General features: G+C 39.0%; 1 protein-coding gene across 1 annotated transcript in view; it reads right to left on the bottom strand.

The window, feature by feature from the left end:
* The window catches only part of nwk (FCH and double SH3 domains nervous wreck), a 431,276-nt gene that overhangs the window by 29,556 nt on the left and 384,400 nt on the right, over positions 1-17,320 (bottom strand). Inside the window, exon 17 of the mRNA XM_083126323.1 lies at positions 5,965-6,182. Within this exon, the coding sequence (XP_082982449.1) occupies positions 5,965-6,182 (218 nt within the window). The remainder of the gene's footprint in view (positions 1-5,964; positions 6,183-17,320) is intronic.

The following is a 17,320-nucleotide window of genomic DNA, read 5'->3' as shown; positions in this document are numbered from 1 at the left end:
CACTTGTTTCCCTTCAGTGGCTTCATGAATAAGTTCACGCAGCACACGGTAATAAAAAATATATTTATTATTCCAGTCACTAGAACGTTCCTTACAATAACTAAGACAAAACCGTTTTATGCCCGGTTTAAGAATTTCATCCCACCAGCGAATTATATCACTTTGTCTGGTACGGTGTGCTTCCCATACATTCCATTGGTCCTGAAAGGCTTGTTGGAAATTTGCATCTGTAAGGATAGAAGCATTTAATTTCCAGTAGCCATACCCTCTCGGTACTATTGGTATATCCACATTTATCGCCATGATTACGGCACTATGGTCTGAAAAACAGGTGGGTGTTATACTAAGTGACTTGATTTGTTGGCGTAAATGTGGTGTTACATAAAATCGATCTAAACGGGAAGCACAATTATTACGAATGTACGTGTACCCTTTCTGTCCAAAATATTTGTCATTCCATACATCTGTAAAATTAAACCCATTTACTAATTTTTGCAATGAATTGGAGGTATTAAAGCCAGGTCTTTGGTCCTGCGGATGCAGGACACAATTGAAATCGCCCGCGCAAATTATATGTTCTCTTGTACCCTGCATTTCAGTAGCGACATCCGTCGCAAAAAACGCATCCCTCTGTTTCCTAAATTGTGTCCCTGAAGGTGCATATAAATTATATACCCAAACATTAGCTATTTTTGCTGAGATAATTCTACCATTGGGATGGCACATCACATTTGTAATCGGTACGGTGTTACGTACTAACAGGGCTGTTCCCGTTGCTTGAAAGGTCGCATTATTATAGACTAATATGTTTGGGGGGAGGTTAAATGCTGTTATTCCACATTCTTGAAGAAGTGCTATATCTAAAGATGATTGTAGGAAAAAATCTCCTAGCGCCTCCTGTTTAGTGAAAGATCGCATTTTGTTAATATTGATCGTAGCTAAACGGAGAGTAGTCATCATATATACAACTAACAGAAATTTAAGAACTAGGATTACCCAACACTGTGAATTATACATTTTGCCCAGAGGACACTAACATTCGTACACTGTTTTTCCACTCACTTCCATGCACACGAAACGTAAACCTTGCATATGTGCACGGTACCTCGTGTAAACACGTGACCAAGCATCATATACCTTTACTCATTTTACACATGCAATTTCTGACTTTCATTTTTACTTGCACCCACACATTCACTAGACACACTAGGGGAAACACTGAATTTGGATCCGATCACAGGTTGTAAATCAACACTCGGGGCCAAATTTGTCACACTTTGGGATCTGGTTATACGCACTGGGGAGGGGGCTATTGCCTGCTGCTTCACGTTCTTCTTGTGGTGGGGGTCAGGTGCCACATTTTGTTGTACTTTTTTCTTCTTCAACTGCTTCTGTTCCTGGAGTCTCTTCACATTTGATTTTCTTTTGGCATTGTCCTTAGTTCCTGTTGTGGTTTCACCAAGCTGAACCTTGTTTTGTTGATCTTCCAGTGTATGGGATCCTCCTGCTTCGTACATGTCAGTCTCCATTTGAAGATTACTCGTAGTGTCAGACTCGCGCATCGCTTGATCAGTTGTTTCCAGACTGTCAGTCACCAACACGTTATCCCGTACGTCACTGTGGAGGTTGTCTAAAGATGCCACCTCTTCCGCCCACGATGTGCTGTGGATAGACGCAGGTAGAGGTGTTTCCTTCGTAGGGTCCATTTTGTGTTCTAAAACATCAGCTTTTTTCGGCTCTATTTGCAGATTTTTATCGCGTTCATTGTTCACACTTTTTTCGTGCAACTGCATTGGAATTGGCAACACTGTAAATTGTGTGTCAGCCTTTATATCCGTCTCGTGCGCTGAACGTTGGCTAGGTGGTCTATGTACCTTTGCTGCATATGACTGCTTAGGCTGGATATCTACAGGAGTAGCACATGCTCCAGTATTATCTTGCATCACTCGCTCACCCATAGCACCACGTCGGTGTGGACAAAACCGTGCTGTGTGTTGAGTGTCTTCACATATTTTACAGGTAGGTTTCTGTCCATAATATGTTACCCAATATTGCATGCCCTGTATTGATACATAGGACGGGATTGGCTTATTCAGAACCATTCTCACCACCTTAATGCCTGTACGAGTTTTATAAATATGCTCATCCGAATATCGCTCGTCCACCGGAGGGGTCTTAATTTCACCATACTGCGCAAGCACTGTACGGATATGACTATCGGTTATTTCCATTGGTATAACATGTAGTCTCACTAGTGTAGTTGTCCTATCAGCCCAATCTAATCTAATTTCATGTTCATCATCCTCATCACAATACACTAACTTCCCTTCAAATTTATTCATTAACTGTTCGCCTAATAGACGCGTCACTAGCTTAATATATACACACTTACGGTATTGGTCCAGTTCAATACTTAATACCTGGTCTTCAGTCAAGGCAAGAGTATCCCGTATCCAACGATGAAGCATCAGCGATGATGGGCACTTCTTCACACTTGAAAACCATAACTTTAGCGTATTTACACGACGGATTTCCATTTTCCTTCAATTTAACAACTTTACGTAACTTGAAAATTTACGCGTTTCGCGTCGTCTAGCACGCCAGAGTCCCGATGACTCACCGGTTCACGAGCAGAGGCACGGCGATGTTGCTCGCACGGGCACTTCCGCGGAACTCACCACTCGGCCACAGGGTCGGGCCCTTATGATCGAAGTATGCATCTAAAATTACTGCATGTTATTCAATTGTATCTGAATTGATCTTGGCCAGAATATTGGATTTACAAAATTATATATGTTGTGTATGTAAAATCTTATGCGATTTTTACAGATTTATTACAGAATTAAATAAAATTGAAATTCTTAAGAAAGCATACTACAAATGTAACAAATAGTTAATCGTTACCAACCTAATAAACCTTTACAACATTTATTGAGAACATACCAGGACACCTCAAGCCTAGATTTTTATGTGTGGTGGCCAAAAGAATGACAATATTGTGAGGTTTCTATGAAAAAAATACACTCATAACTTTTAAGCCAATTAATTTGTGCCAGATGATTATACGACGCAAGGAATTTAGAAGTGATATCGGGCGGGGCCACGGAGAGGGTGTGCGTGGCGACCAGCCAATGGCAGGAGTGCAACGTTGTACAGTTAGGAGACTGCGGCGCGGAGTGTTCTGTATTTTTCTTGCGCGCAAGAAGTTTTCATAAAACTCGCCACTTTAAGGTTCATCATAAGATGGGGAAAGACATTTTGAACTGACTGTCCAAGTGCCATGAATTTCCGTCGCCTACAGCCGGAATTATCGTTCCTTGAAGAAACAAGGGAAACATCACCTTTCATTTCCTTCTGCCTGTTTTTTCGTTGCCACCGTGTTGACGCAGCTGAGTTATTGTGTCTAGGGAAAACTGTGGGTGTTAAATTCGTCTCCATATAAACAATGACCCTTCATTGTCCTGGGCGTAATCGAACATTGAAAGTCTGGGTCAGTTTGAGTTCAGCGTTTTCGTAGCAAGGCCGGTGTAAAATTATTCGCTTATCGTTCACTCGTGCGTGAGTCACAAAGAACAGTTGCGAGGAGATTAATTAAATACATACAGCCCTTTCGTGCAATAGTGTGTGTTCAGTGTGTTCTTTTTATTTTTAAATAATGTCACTCTTGAAACCTAGCACCAGTAATACAGGCACCAAGGGTAAAATAATACATTCACAAGGGAGAAATATTATTTTTAAAGTGTGTTCGTATTTCAAGGCATTGGCGTCGGAAGAAGTGCGTGCTGAAGCGTGTGGTGTAAGTGTTCATACTGTGTCGCGCATTGTAAAACAGGGTAAAACATCTACCACAGAAATCGGTGAACCCCTATTCAAACTTCCTGGGAAACATGATAGAAAACAGAAAAGTGTTACTAGCTTAGATGACTTCGAAAAAGATGTACTCCGTCGTACAATATTTGAAATGCATGACAGCGGCGAATATCCTTCTATGAAGAAACTTGTACGTGTCATGAGGGAAAGAATTAATTACACTGGTTCCTCTACTTTTATGGGGTTAATACTAAAACGCTTGGACTTCAAATATTTAAAAAAAAAAAAAAAAAAAAAAAACAACGATGGGCGTAAATTTCTGTTAGAAAGGGGTGATATAGTTGCCACGAGAATAAAATTTTTGAGAACGATACACAACCTGAGAGCGGCTGGTGATAATCGTCCCGTCCCATCTTTTATCTCGATGAGACGTGGGTGAACCAAAATCATTCAAAAAAAGACATTTGGCAAGACTCGACAGGAAGAGTTGGGCTCAGGGTCCCTGTAGGAAAAGGCGGCAGGCTTATAATTTGTTGCTTCTGAAGTACAGGGTTCATTCGCGACAGTAAATGGGTATTCCGTTCCCGACCAGGTAACAAAAATTTAGATTATCATTCAGAAATGAATGCCAACAATTTCACAGATTGGTTCGTAAATACATTCATAGATTTATTAGAAGAAGGGTCTATCATAGTAATGGATAATGCCAGTTATTATTCCAGAGTCATTGACAAACTTCCCTCCACAAATTCCAGAAAACAGAATATTCAAAATTGGCTGCAAAAAAATAACGTATCATTCAATCCCTCTGATACTAGAGCAGAATTATTACAGAAGGTTAATCAGTTCAGAACACAAGACAAAAAATACGAGCTATACAAAATTGCACTGCAAAGGGGACACCAAATTATCCGTTTACCTCCGTACCACTGCCAGTTTTTTCGACTTGCGTACGTTGAAAGACTTATGCATCAGGCCCTTGACAGGGTCACCGTACAGGACTGGGTTAGTCGCGTCGAAAAGCTTCAGGAAGAGAATTTTCACAAGGAAGTGGCCCGAGACAGCATAGTTCAAAATCTAATCATCAACCTCCAGGAGAGTGACTCGCAAATGAGTGAAATTAATGGCACGGAGACCGAGGAAGACGACGAGAGCGGTGATGATGACCTGGCAGTTTCTCTACAATAAATATCTTCAAACTTCTTTCAGGTATGGGTTTCTCGTATATGCTACAGTGATATGATATTATAATCCTGTGTAGAAATATTCACTATATTATTTCACTGTACTCATATATACTGTGCATGCATTATCAAAATAATGGACACATCGCGAATTTTCTGTCCTTCCCTTGCGGTAGCAGTTAGTTTGGCAACATTGCAGTAGCACTGGCTGGGTATTGGCCGAACTCATGTTCCTTCTAAAAGCGAACGCCGTTTAGTTATATTTTTCATGTATTTTTTTAACATTTCATATATTTCATGTCTTCCACTTAAACTAAAAGTTAAAATATACAAAACAGTAATTTTGCCTCAAGCAGTATTATATGGATGTGGCACTTGGTCCCTTACATTAAAAGAGGAACATAAATTAAGAGTATTTCAAAATAAAATCCTCAGAAAAATATTTGGACCTAAAAGGGATTAGGAGGTAGGTGAATGGAGGAGGTTACATAATTTAGAACTGTACAATTTGTATTCCTGTCCAGATATCAATAGAATAATTAAATCAAGAAGACTTAGGTGAGCAGGCCATGTGTCATGAATGGGAGAGGAAACAAGAGTTCACAGGATTCTTGTTGGGAAACCTGACGGTAAGAGACCTGTAGGAAGGCTAAGACGAAGATGGAGGGATAACGTTGAGATGGACCTAAAGGAAATCGGTAAGGATGGAAATGATTGGATAGATCTTGTCCAGGAGAGGAACAGATGGAAGGCTTTTGTTGCTGCAGGCATAAAACTTCGGGTTAAGAAGACTAGAGAGTTAGTTACTTAGTATCTATTTTGTAGCTGGTAGCCCCTGAAGTTCCCTAAATTCAGGGCTACACTCTGCATAGATTACAATACACACTAATCACGGATTAGCAGGTTGCATGAAAGGCATAAAGAGCTGAAGTGATGGCGAATTTCGACGTTCCTGTGAATTGATACTCACGTCTGGTGTGAGTGGTTCGCCGTCCGACCGACATTCTTCCACCACCAGCGAAGGGAACAGGCCTGTCCTTCCGTCCAGCTCCCCCTCCCACCAGCCGTCGTCAACGTCGTCGTGCACGGTCCTCCTGAGTATCCGGATGACCTGGCCTTCGTAGAACGTCAGCTCCTCGGGGCAGGTTGCTTCGTAGTCGTAGACGGCGCGACAGTAGGTGGCTAGAGCTGGAATTAAAGTACAACGAACCCTTATCACTTTCGTTCACTTATTATAAATAACAAATTATGATCTTATACTGTTAAACAGGGTTGTTAAAGGTCCAGGAACACATAAATCCTAATGGGTTCTATTGGGTTCCGCGACAGGACCAGAACTTTTACCTCTCACAATTTAAATTCGGTCCAAGTTGCGGATTGTTTAATTTCAATACGGAACTTGGACCGGATTTAAATTGATACCGAAAAAGGATTTTTGAAACGTATTTAAATTGATCCGAAAAAGAAAGATTCCTGCACCGTATTTAAATTGATCCGAAAAAAAAGGTTCCTCGACCGAATTGAAATACTTTACAGATAAAAATGTTATTTACGGTCCAGAACGGTAACCGAGTACAATGGCGGCATAAACAAACTGGTATCACGCTATGATCAGTGCTTGAATGGGTATGGCGAATATGAGAAATAGTAGAGTAAGGTATGTATGTATCTGTACCATACATTTTCTTGCATACACCATTTGTCGTTTGTGTTTTACACCAAAACGTTCATTTTCTTCTGGATAGCCCTCGTATTTTTACCTTCTTGCAGAAGACAAGATCAAGAAACTAGAATTCTCAGATCATGCAACAAATGATTAGGTTTTGGATTGGTCCTGGTTCTCCCCTGGGTGTGGTCCTTGCAGCTCCAGTCAAGGCTCCACATCACACGTGAGCATCTCAGACCAAGAGCGGTTAATTGGACTGACTTTATTGCCGGTTCGAGTTATATCGATTCCAGTGAAAAGATTACAATCTGATTGAGTTCAATTACATTGAAAAATACGGCGCCATCTAAACTGAATCCTGATACGTATCACGTATCTCGTCTGCAAAACAACATGCAGTGATAGAAAATTTGAACAGATGTTGCGTGAAAGATCAGGGTAGAAAGGGAAATACCGATTCAGATTATGACTCATTGTCCATAGGAAAGGCACATATAAGGGTAATTCTTAAAGTAAATGTACATATAGAAATGGAAAATGTAGCCGACCTTCGTAGTCAGCTTAACGCGTTCCAGAAGTTCCAGGTTCGAATGTGAGGTACGACATTTACACATCACTTAGTTTGTCCCTTCATCCGTTGGGATTAACTCAAGGTATAGGAAAACGACTTAAATAATCGAAATAGCTAGAAGATTAAAAAATACAGTAAGAGATATAAACAGTGGCGGCGATTGTATTAAAAAACCGGTGGGCAAGGTGCAAAACTGAGGAGGCAAAGCCAGTTTATTTCCATTTGTAGGTTAGGTTTAGCATAGTGCGTGTGCAAAAGTGGCGAAAAGTAGGGGGCAACTGCTCCCCTCGCCCCTCCTAATCGCCGCCACTGGATGTAAGGCATTATTTACAATTGTGAAAAGAAGCTAAAGAGCTAGAAATAAAACATTTTAGAATTGTTTATAGTTATAAAAAATAAACTTAATAACAAGTTAGAATATGGTCAATAAATTCAAGAACAAATAAGATATTGATTGAGTTGGTGTTTTAAGTTAACTTTTTGCACAGTAAGGGTAATTGGGGCTGGACCTACAGTTTAATGTGGGATCCGAACCACTATGTGACTCCATCGGGTATCGAACCCGGGACTCCTTGATTACAAGGCGACGACGCTACTACTGCGCCACCTGGGAGGCCAAGAACAAATAAAAGAAAGCAAAACAATGAAAATAACTATTCTCGAATTTGGAGACGAAACCGAGACTCGTCTCGCTCCCATTCCTAAGAGTCGCATCCTAGACGCAACTTCGAACTGATAACTTTGGGGATGAGATCGCGAGTTAACCACTCAACTCGTTCTTCCGCAATTAAATGATCATGTGCTAAGGTTGATTGATTTGCTTTATTTTAATTCGCTTTTTGTACCACTTTTGGCTAATTTGCGAAAATGGGGATGAGTGATGATAAGATGAAATTGATGAATGGACACTCACAAACATCCATGCCCAGGCCAGGATTAGAACCAGGGAACTCTGGCGTCGTAGCGCGATGTGCTAACCACTCCGCCACGGGGGCCGGCTCATGTGCTAAGGGTTCAAACATTTGTATTGGAGCGGTAATAGTAGTACAGGTGCTATCAATTTTGTCCAGAGCCGCATGTCTATTCTGAGGTCCATGACGACCTTATTTTACACATGCATCGACCGTCTCAGCTGTCACATTTCCATCAACGTCTCAGAGCCTTGAGGGACAGTAGCTCCATGCCCTAAAAGCCTGCATTTCAAAAAGTGCTTTTCGGAGCGAACTTAATTAGGTTATTGCTGCACCAGATGAAGGTTAAACAATCGATCGACCTGCGGAGAAAAGATGCGACGTCGTAGCTGTTTGCACTCTGCCAATGCTCGTCATTAAAGAGAGTGCTTCGGGTCAATTGAAACTCGGTGGGCGACGTTTCGTCTCCAAAGATTATGCGATTGGAGAATTACGTAGTCTTCAAAAGACCAGATCTCTATCTCTCTCTGCGTATGTGTTTTTAGACGAACTAAACCCCAAAAGGAGAATCTAGTTGAAAGGGTATGTACGAAATAGACAGAAGGAACTAGCAGAAGCTGTGACCGGAGATGCACGCGACGAAATGAGAAAAACAACATCCTACCGCCCAGTGTGCGAATTAACGGGCGGGGGCCGGAGAGTTCCCTCCACAAAAAATATCCCCAGCAAAAGAAAAATATATTTATCTCTGTCAGGATGTTTTTATCCCCATCAAAGAATATGGAATTGAAAGTATATAGTAAAACCTTTCTTAACTAAGGAACTTAGTTAACTAACAACTGAAGCAGTTATAACAACATTAAGCCTTGTTTCCATGATATGAAAAACTCAATAGCCTATGCTGACCAAGGCAGAAATTTATTTTATTATAAAACATAAACTAAACGTAACGTTTCAACCTTCTAGCAAGGTATGTTTCATACTCTGCACCAAGTACAAATGTAACAAGGTACAAAACAGGACGATACATATACACATTGAGATATTGATATCTGTCCTCCATATTCATAATCAAGAAAATATGCACGAAAGAATGTGAAAAAGAAGGCAAAATAAATAGCCTATGGAAATAGCTGGAAAAGAATGGCTACGAGAAGGAGGATAGACTGGACATAAACAGAAGAAGGAATAAAAGGGGCAGGGGAGAATTGGAAGAGAAAGAAAAAGAGGAAGAAAAAGAAAAAGAGAGAAGGTTTGGATTAAGGAGTATGGGGAAGACCACAAAAAGATATGCAAAGTGCTTAGGAAAGCGGGCATTAACACTTACAGGAAGGGAGGGAGAAGCATCTTAAAAATAGCGAAGAATGCAAACAAGAAAAAGGAAAACAGAGAAGAGGAAGAGGAAGGGATTATCTACGAAGTGAAATGTAAAGAATGTCAGAGTGTGTACATAGGAGAAACGAAATAGAGGCTGAAAGACAGGTTGAAGCAACATAGGGATGATGTACGACTTAAGAGAGATAGAGAAATGCGATATTTAAACACACGAGAGAAACAGGACATGACATAGAGTGGGATGAGGATAAGCAGATAGGAAGGGAGAAGATAATATTTATTTATTTATTTACTCACAGTTTCAGATACAGTCTTATTTGGCCATTTTACACTGAAAATGGAAGGAGGCCAAGGAAATAGAGAAGAAAGGTGATGAAGACATAATGAACTGGAATGGGGGACTGAAGATAAACAAAGAATGGAAGAAGGTGTTAGAAAGAGTGGAATGGACAAGAGAGAAAGAGGAGAGAAGAAGGAAGAAGAATGAAGGAAAAAGAGCATAAGATAGAGTCCAACCACATTCCAGATGAAAGAAAATATTTAGCTAAATCACCTTTCAGGTGAAAGTACAGTTGACAAGGGAAAGCCACCTGCTAGAATGTTCCACAACAACTTTCTAATAGTCTGGAGGGGAGTAATTTTTGTGTATATATATCGTCCTGTTTTGTACCTTGTTACATTTGTACTTGGTGCAGAGTCTAAAGAAATTCTTGCTAGAAGGTTGAAACGTTACGTTTAGTTTATGTTTTATAATAAAATAAATTTCTGCCTTGGTCAGCATACTGATTTTTTGAAGCAGTTATTTAACGTTTAAAACAATTGATTCCTACTTTAAGTTTGCAGTTCTAATTTTAATTAGGCCATTGTCTACCTTTTTTATATTGTCTATGGGTGCGGAGGTCTTACAAAAAAGGAAATGTTTTCAGTATTTTGGTTGATGAGAGCACTACTGTTTCAAACAAATCGTGCCTTATTGTTTTTATTCGCATTGACTTTGATGGTGAACCTTGCTATTAGTATTGTGATATTATTGCGTTAGTCCTTCTCAGGTAGCTCCATTGTAGAAACACTTATTTTGTGTCTATGCCAGCACGGCGTTTGAGAGGAAATATAAAAGCAACTATTTGGATTTGCATGTGAATCTTCAGAGCTCGTACAAGATAGCTGCGTCGATTCTTAAAGTCAGATTAGGGGCCTCCCTGATGGCGCAGTGGTAGCGTAGTCGCCTTGCAATCAAGGGGTCCCGGGTTCAATTCCCGGTGGAGGCACATAGTGGTTCGGATCCAACTATAAACTGTAGGCCTAGCCCCGATTAGCCGTACTTTGCATATAGTGCACCAAATCAATCAATCAATCTTAAAGTCAGATTCAATAAGAACTTAGTTGTCATTCATTACGTAGATCACAAATTAGAGCTCGCTGTTCATGACGTCGTTGATATTCAATAAAACGTTTGCATTTTAATTCATTCATGGACTCATTATGCAAACTGTTTTCAACTTATCTCAAAAACCAAGAGGATTTGGAAGCAGCCGCTGCCAACTTGAACGTAGAACTCGGAAAAAATAGATGAAGCTTTGACATTCTATGGGTTGCATCTTCTTTTTCAGCAGTATCTTCTGTGGTGTCATACATTCCTGCTCTTGTAGGGTTCTTGCATGCACGAAGCAATGATAAATTTTATACATATAGCGATCGAGCTAAATCCTCGAGTAACACGACTCGATGATGATTTGGTAATTTGCTATGGACCTTTGTCTCTTTCCAAATAGTTTAGAAGTTTTGAAACGCAGTTGTACGTACACCGTATTTGCAATGGAGATATTCGAGTGCTGTAAATGTAAACTCAGAGATTAATATTACTGTTACGGTTTTCAGTGCAATGAAGGATGTTGCAGGAATTTCCTTGAAAGCAGCTACAGAAGAATTAGCCATGAAAAACATACCAGCGCAATGATAAAAGATACCTCAGACGTTGAGAAGAAACCATTTAAAGATTTCAGAAAATAGTTCTTACAAGGTCTTGTTGACAACAAACACCAAAATTTACTGATTGTAGCGAATGCATACAATGTTCTGAAGTATTGGATGGAACCAAGTGGCCACGTAGTGAAAATGAACTGATTTTGTAATGTGATGACAAAAGAAAAATGCTGTGTGATTTTTTAAAAATACTACTTGCAACTCGAACAATACTCTTTCACTTACAAAAAAGGAGTTTCTGGAATACAGGTGGAAGAGGAACAAATTGGGGAATGTGCTGAAGCAGCTTTTAAAGAGAGTTGCTGTTGTTCCAGTATGTCATCAGAATGTGAGAGGGGTTTCAGCAAGATGAATCACATTTTGACAGACTTGCTGAATCGGATTCTCTATCATCATTGAGTGTTCCAATCATCAAATATTTCCCTGCCAAAAAGTATGCAGCTTTGTGGATAAAAGGACACCATTCTGCAACTGACCAACCTCACCGAACCAGCAATGAGTTATTAGTTCATCCCATTCCAGCAGCCTGATTTCCGCTTAAGTTTTCATGGCATAGTGCTGACATTTCTTTTATATGTATTAAAGTATTCACAAAAAACTTGCAGGTAGTTTCGGTGGCTATTAAGTTGAAACTTGGTAATAGATAGATATTACGTTTTCGGTGCTACGAGTTCGATACCTCTTTTCGTGTACGAGTTTGGGTTTTCTTAGAACGTACATATTCTGTTTCTAAATTAAGTGTGAACGTTTTAAGATTTAATAACCTAAGCTAGAGGTACTTGGAACCGTAACGCAATACTTTATTTTACTGACTTGTAACATATACAAATTTGCATACCCAAAAACCTCCATTCCTAAATGAAATCACAAATGCGTTACTGAGTGGGCATCCCCCCCTCCCCCCAAAGCAAAAAACTTAATTCGCACAGTGCTTCCGCCACCATACAGGGTACAGTTTCCTTCACGAAGAGCGAAGAACAGAGCGAGAGGAAGATGGATCTATGCGACCTGCTGTATGACGGAAGCTCGAATTTTATACTGAATAACGATCGCTTTCATTCTCCATAAGAAACGGGAACCGGTAAACATTTATTAATGATATTTTTAATAAATTGCTGTGTTTGCCTCTTCATTCATTCGCCAAAACTGACCAAAGAGCGACATAAAATAAATTACATATATCATGTGTGTGTGTCTCTCTCTCAAAGAAAGAAAGAGGTAAGATAGAAAGAGAGAGAAGAGAGAGACAGGCAGAGACAGAAACGAAAAAGAGGAAAGAAGAAGATTTTATTTCGTTTCTGTCTCTGTCTGTCTCTCTCTTCTCTCTCTTTCTATCTTACCTCTTTCTTTCTTTGAGAGAGAGACACACACACATGATATATGTAATTTATTTTACGTGGCGTAGGAACTTTATTATATATATATAGGATATTTGGTCCGCTTGTCACTGTAACGTGAGGAGAAATCCATAAAAAAGCTGACTTTTTCTGTAATTTGAGTGTGGTTGTTATGTTTTACCTGTATTTTTTTTTTACTTTTCTTACAGTGTATATGTATGTTTCTGTGTTTTTGTTTTTTCATTTTCTTTTTTGTTTTTCTTTTTGGGGTATTTTAATGTTTTTAGTTTTTATATACTTCGCAAACAGTTAGTTATAATCAACTTATAAAATGTAAAGTAGAGATGGTTAAGTGGAAGAAAAGGTTGTGCCTTAACTTCGCCATCCAAAACAGTAAATAAATAAATAAATAAATAACAGGCAGCAGACGAGACATCTTTCGAGCAAAGTGTACATTAGGTACTTACATCTAATTGACAGTGAAATAGGTGACTGCATATCTGTAAACGCAAGTGTTACAATGACCATCATGTCCATGAGAGAATAGCGGATTTCAAAGATTCTGTACGCGACTTGGAATTAAAGTAAGTAATCTATTGTTAACTGAAATCCACGCAAAAAGGAAGGAAGGCAATCTGTTGCCGATATGTTCACGTAAGCTTTAGTGAAACCGGCAGAATCTACTCGCTCTAGGACAATAAATTGGCAAAATATTATGATAAAGACTTACATACATAAATATTTACAAACAAGAAGAACCTCCGAATGGAATATTGCCATTTGTCAAGAACACATTAAATTTTGTGATTGAATGCTTCTTTACAGTGGCGGCGATTGGGTTCCAAAACTTGGGGGCAAGATCCCAAAACTAGGGGCGCAAGGACGGCTTACTTTCCCTTGGTAGATAAGGTTTAGCATAGTGCGCGGGGAGGGGGCAACTAATCGCCGCCACTACTTCTTCACATAAATATTAAGAAAGAACTGGAATCTTTTGACGGGAATCTTGTGATAAACATGAAAGCAACTGTATTTCGTGATTGATAGCTTCTAACATAATAAGAAACGGAGAATCCAAGACTGGAATCTTGCAAGAGGCGAAAAGAGCTACTGAAGTTTCTGATTGAGGGGTCCCGTGTATCCAAATGGTTAGTAATCTCGCCTTGATGTAAGCGGTCCCGGGATCGATTCCATGTGGGACCCCCTCCTCCAAAAGAAACTTTTGGTGTTGACCCAACATCATAAGGGCAACCAAGGACCTACTTGAAAAGAAGTAGTCGGTTCCGTTCTCGAAAGCCAAAAAACAATCGGCGATGGAACAGCCCTAATAGGGTTTCTGCGCCACGGAGCGCAGTACAGAGTATAATTTTCAGTTTCTGATTAAACATGAACATTTAGAAACCAGTGGCGCAACCAGAGTGCTGCATGAGTGGCATTGCCCCCGAACCTCGGACGGAAATCAATTAATGGGGAGGCAAACATTGAAGTAAAAAAAAAAAAAAACAAGACTAACAGAATCTAAGAGTAGCATGACAAAAGAATACTCAAGATGGAATTTGTTTTTACCTATTTCTTGCATTTTTCTTCTAGATGGACAGGGGGCGGGACACAGAGGGGAAATTACACCCTCCATTTAAAATTTTAAACAAATTAAAGTACACTTCGTAATTTTTTTTGATGGCTTCGCTCGAAATATCTGTTTTTCTTACGGTGTAGTCAAGTTCATAGCTGTAGCTAGGGGGCGGTGGGAGTCGATCCTGGGAGCGGAACGATCCAAATGAAAAAAAAAATAAAAGAGAATGCCACGGCGCTCCGTGAAATTATATGCGCCCTATTAAATTAATATTATTTTCAGTTTCCAAAAAAATAGTTCTAAAAATTTTCTCGATCGCTTTGCAATTTCATTCTTTTCTGTAATGCATTGTAAATTACCAGAGAGAGAGAGAAGTAAGGTCAACTATGTGCTTCAGACTTCATTCAGACTGTTGCTGCTAAACACTTTTGTCTTAAATGCATGAACAATTGTTTTGAGGAAAAGAAGCGGGCACATTTCGAAGAAAATTTATATCACTTTTGATGTTGGTTTGTTATGAGGTGGATTAATTGATTATGTAATGTATTTAAATAATATATGTTACATATATATGTGTATTAATGAATCTTTGAATACGTACACAATTTACTGTTAACATGTTGCATATGTAATATGCATATGTTCTATTTTCCTCTTTTACGTAGCTCCATGTCGCATTTGTGTTATGTTGTACATGAAAATTTCCATGTCATGTGTATAAAAAGAATAATATTTACATGCATTTTCTGTCTTTCAAAAATAAAGTTTCCGTGCTTGTTTATCAATATTAGCTAATGTGAAAATTGAATGTGTTGAATAAATATTTCAAATCGTTCGTTTCAACACAAATGCTTCTACCACCTTTTTGCGTGATTTAAGAGAATAATAACGTCTTTGATACTATTACTACTACTATTACTACTAATGTTGTTGTTATTATTATTATTATTATTATTGGCACGCTTATCCTGGTACCCCCCCCCCTTCCAGAAAAAAATCCGTGGTTGCGCCTCTGTCAGAAACTGAGAAAAACACCAATTCTAACAGACTTTGACTTGTAAAGAGTTCGCGTACGTTTTGATGGAAAGGTATGCTATAAACCAGAAAATTGTAAATAAATTATATCCATCAGAAACATGCATGCGTTTCCACTAGCGTGTATCCCGATCTGTCGCGCTGTGCTCACATTTTAGTCGAAAATGGAATGCGTTAAGGACACTGTTCTGGAACAGGCTTGCTTGTGGTGCCGCCTCTCTTTCTCTCTCTCTCTCTCTTCTGAATCGCACGTGACGTAATTGATGGCGCGTAAAATTGTTCGCATTTACACAACAGGAACAACGAACCTAAAAATGCAGACAATTTTCAGACGGCGCCTTCAACAACTTACGCCGTCTCCCTTACCATTGCAACAGGCTTAATTTATAAGACTTCCTCCTTTTGTCACTTGTCCACTATTCCTGCCCTTGCCAATTTCCTACATCATGTCGCCATTTATCACTGCCTTCCTCGCTGTCACACGAAGAAATGCAACATTTGCTACTTTTTGTCATTAGATCAGCGGTATCCAACTCAGACCCTTCGACGAGTCACTTTCCAGGTTCCACATCAATATTAATTATCAGGGAAGTATTTATATCTAAATATATATTTACATATGAAGCGAAAATCAGTTATATTTTGTTTTATCTGTGCACATCATAGCATGAAGACTCGAGAAATTAAGTTATTAATTTTCATGTTTTTACATATATTAGGTTTCGGCTCATATTTTACATATAATAGTAATTTTTACATAGTATTTCCATATTTCAGAACCTTTCTCAACATAAATTCCATATTCGTGCGATGTCCCTGTGTGACCGAAAGATTTGGGAGAATTTCTTGCGAATAACTGACAAATTTGAAATACAGTCCCATTACTTCTTGCGATATTGAACGCAGTTTTAGTCAATATAAATCAATCTAAAGAGACAACAGGAGGAAGGAAATTCACGTTCGAACAGTCACAACAAACCTTTGTTATTCATTGGTTTGGAAACAGAAAATGAAAACACATTTTGTGTTGTTTTCCAATTCATGTCAATGTAAGTGTACCGTATCTTTTGTAGTTCGTGTAGTGTCACAAATTATTAAAATGGTAATTTTTTGCAATTCAAGTCCATACTTAACTCCATACTTTGGCGGAAATAACTAAATATGTATTTGCATATTTAGCATATTTTTACTATCCGTTCCATGGAAATTACAATATACTCATTTAGAGACAACCTAGATCAGCGATTCCCAATCGGGGTTGCTGCGAGATATGTTATCTATATATAAAAAAGAAAACGAAAAACAACAAAAAAAATATTATTAGGAAGTAGGGATTAGGACTTCATTGATCTCTGCGCTGATTCCACACTCAATGTTAAGTTCACCGAGAGTGAGGTATCGCTGGCTGTTTCTTGGCTTGGACTGGCAGAGGATTATCCTAACCTAGTAAAGAAAACAATAGACATACTTTTCCCTTTTCAACTTCATATTTGTGTGAGCAAGCCTTCTCTGCTATGGCAACAATAAAATCCACCGCAAAGCAAGAAATAGACTTCTATCTCTGAGGATGCTATGCATAGTTCAACTGTAATGCCTGATATCGAATAGTTGTGCTCTATGCATCAATCGCAAGTCTCACATAACAAAACTTTTGATTGATTCCCATTATAGTAAACTGTATTCTATTCCGATGTTTGTTCCTCATATTACCTTTCAATAAATGAGTACTGGAGTAGGTATTTATTTGACAATAAATTTAACTTGCTCCTGAAAACATATTCCACTTCGATTTAAGATTAAAAATTGAAAATTCTAACAAGGGTAGTCCAAGTTTTTAATATCATTCCCAAGGGTGCCGCGAACGTAAAAAGTTGGGAATCCCTGACCTAGATGATAAAACTTCTTTGGTAAAAAAACA

This window comes from Lepisma saccharinum, chromosome 8, assembly GCF_977018435.1.
Source record: "Lepisma saccharinum chromosome 8, izLepSacc3.1, whole genome shotgun sequence".
NCBI lineage: Eukaryota > Metazoa > Arthropoda > Insecta > Zygentoma > Lepismatidae > Lepisma > Lepisma saccharinum.
The sequence above is the reverse complement of the archived record's forward strand: the minus strand, read 5'-3'. Positions and strand labels throughout refer to the sequence as shown.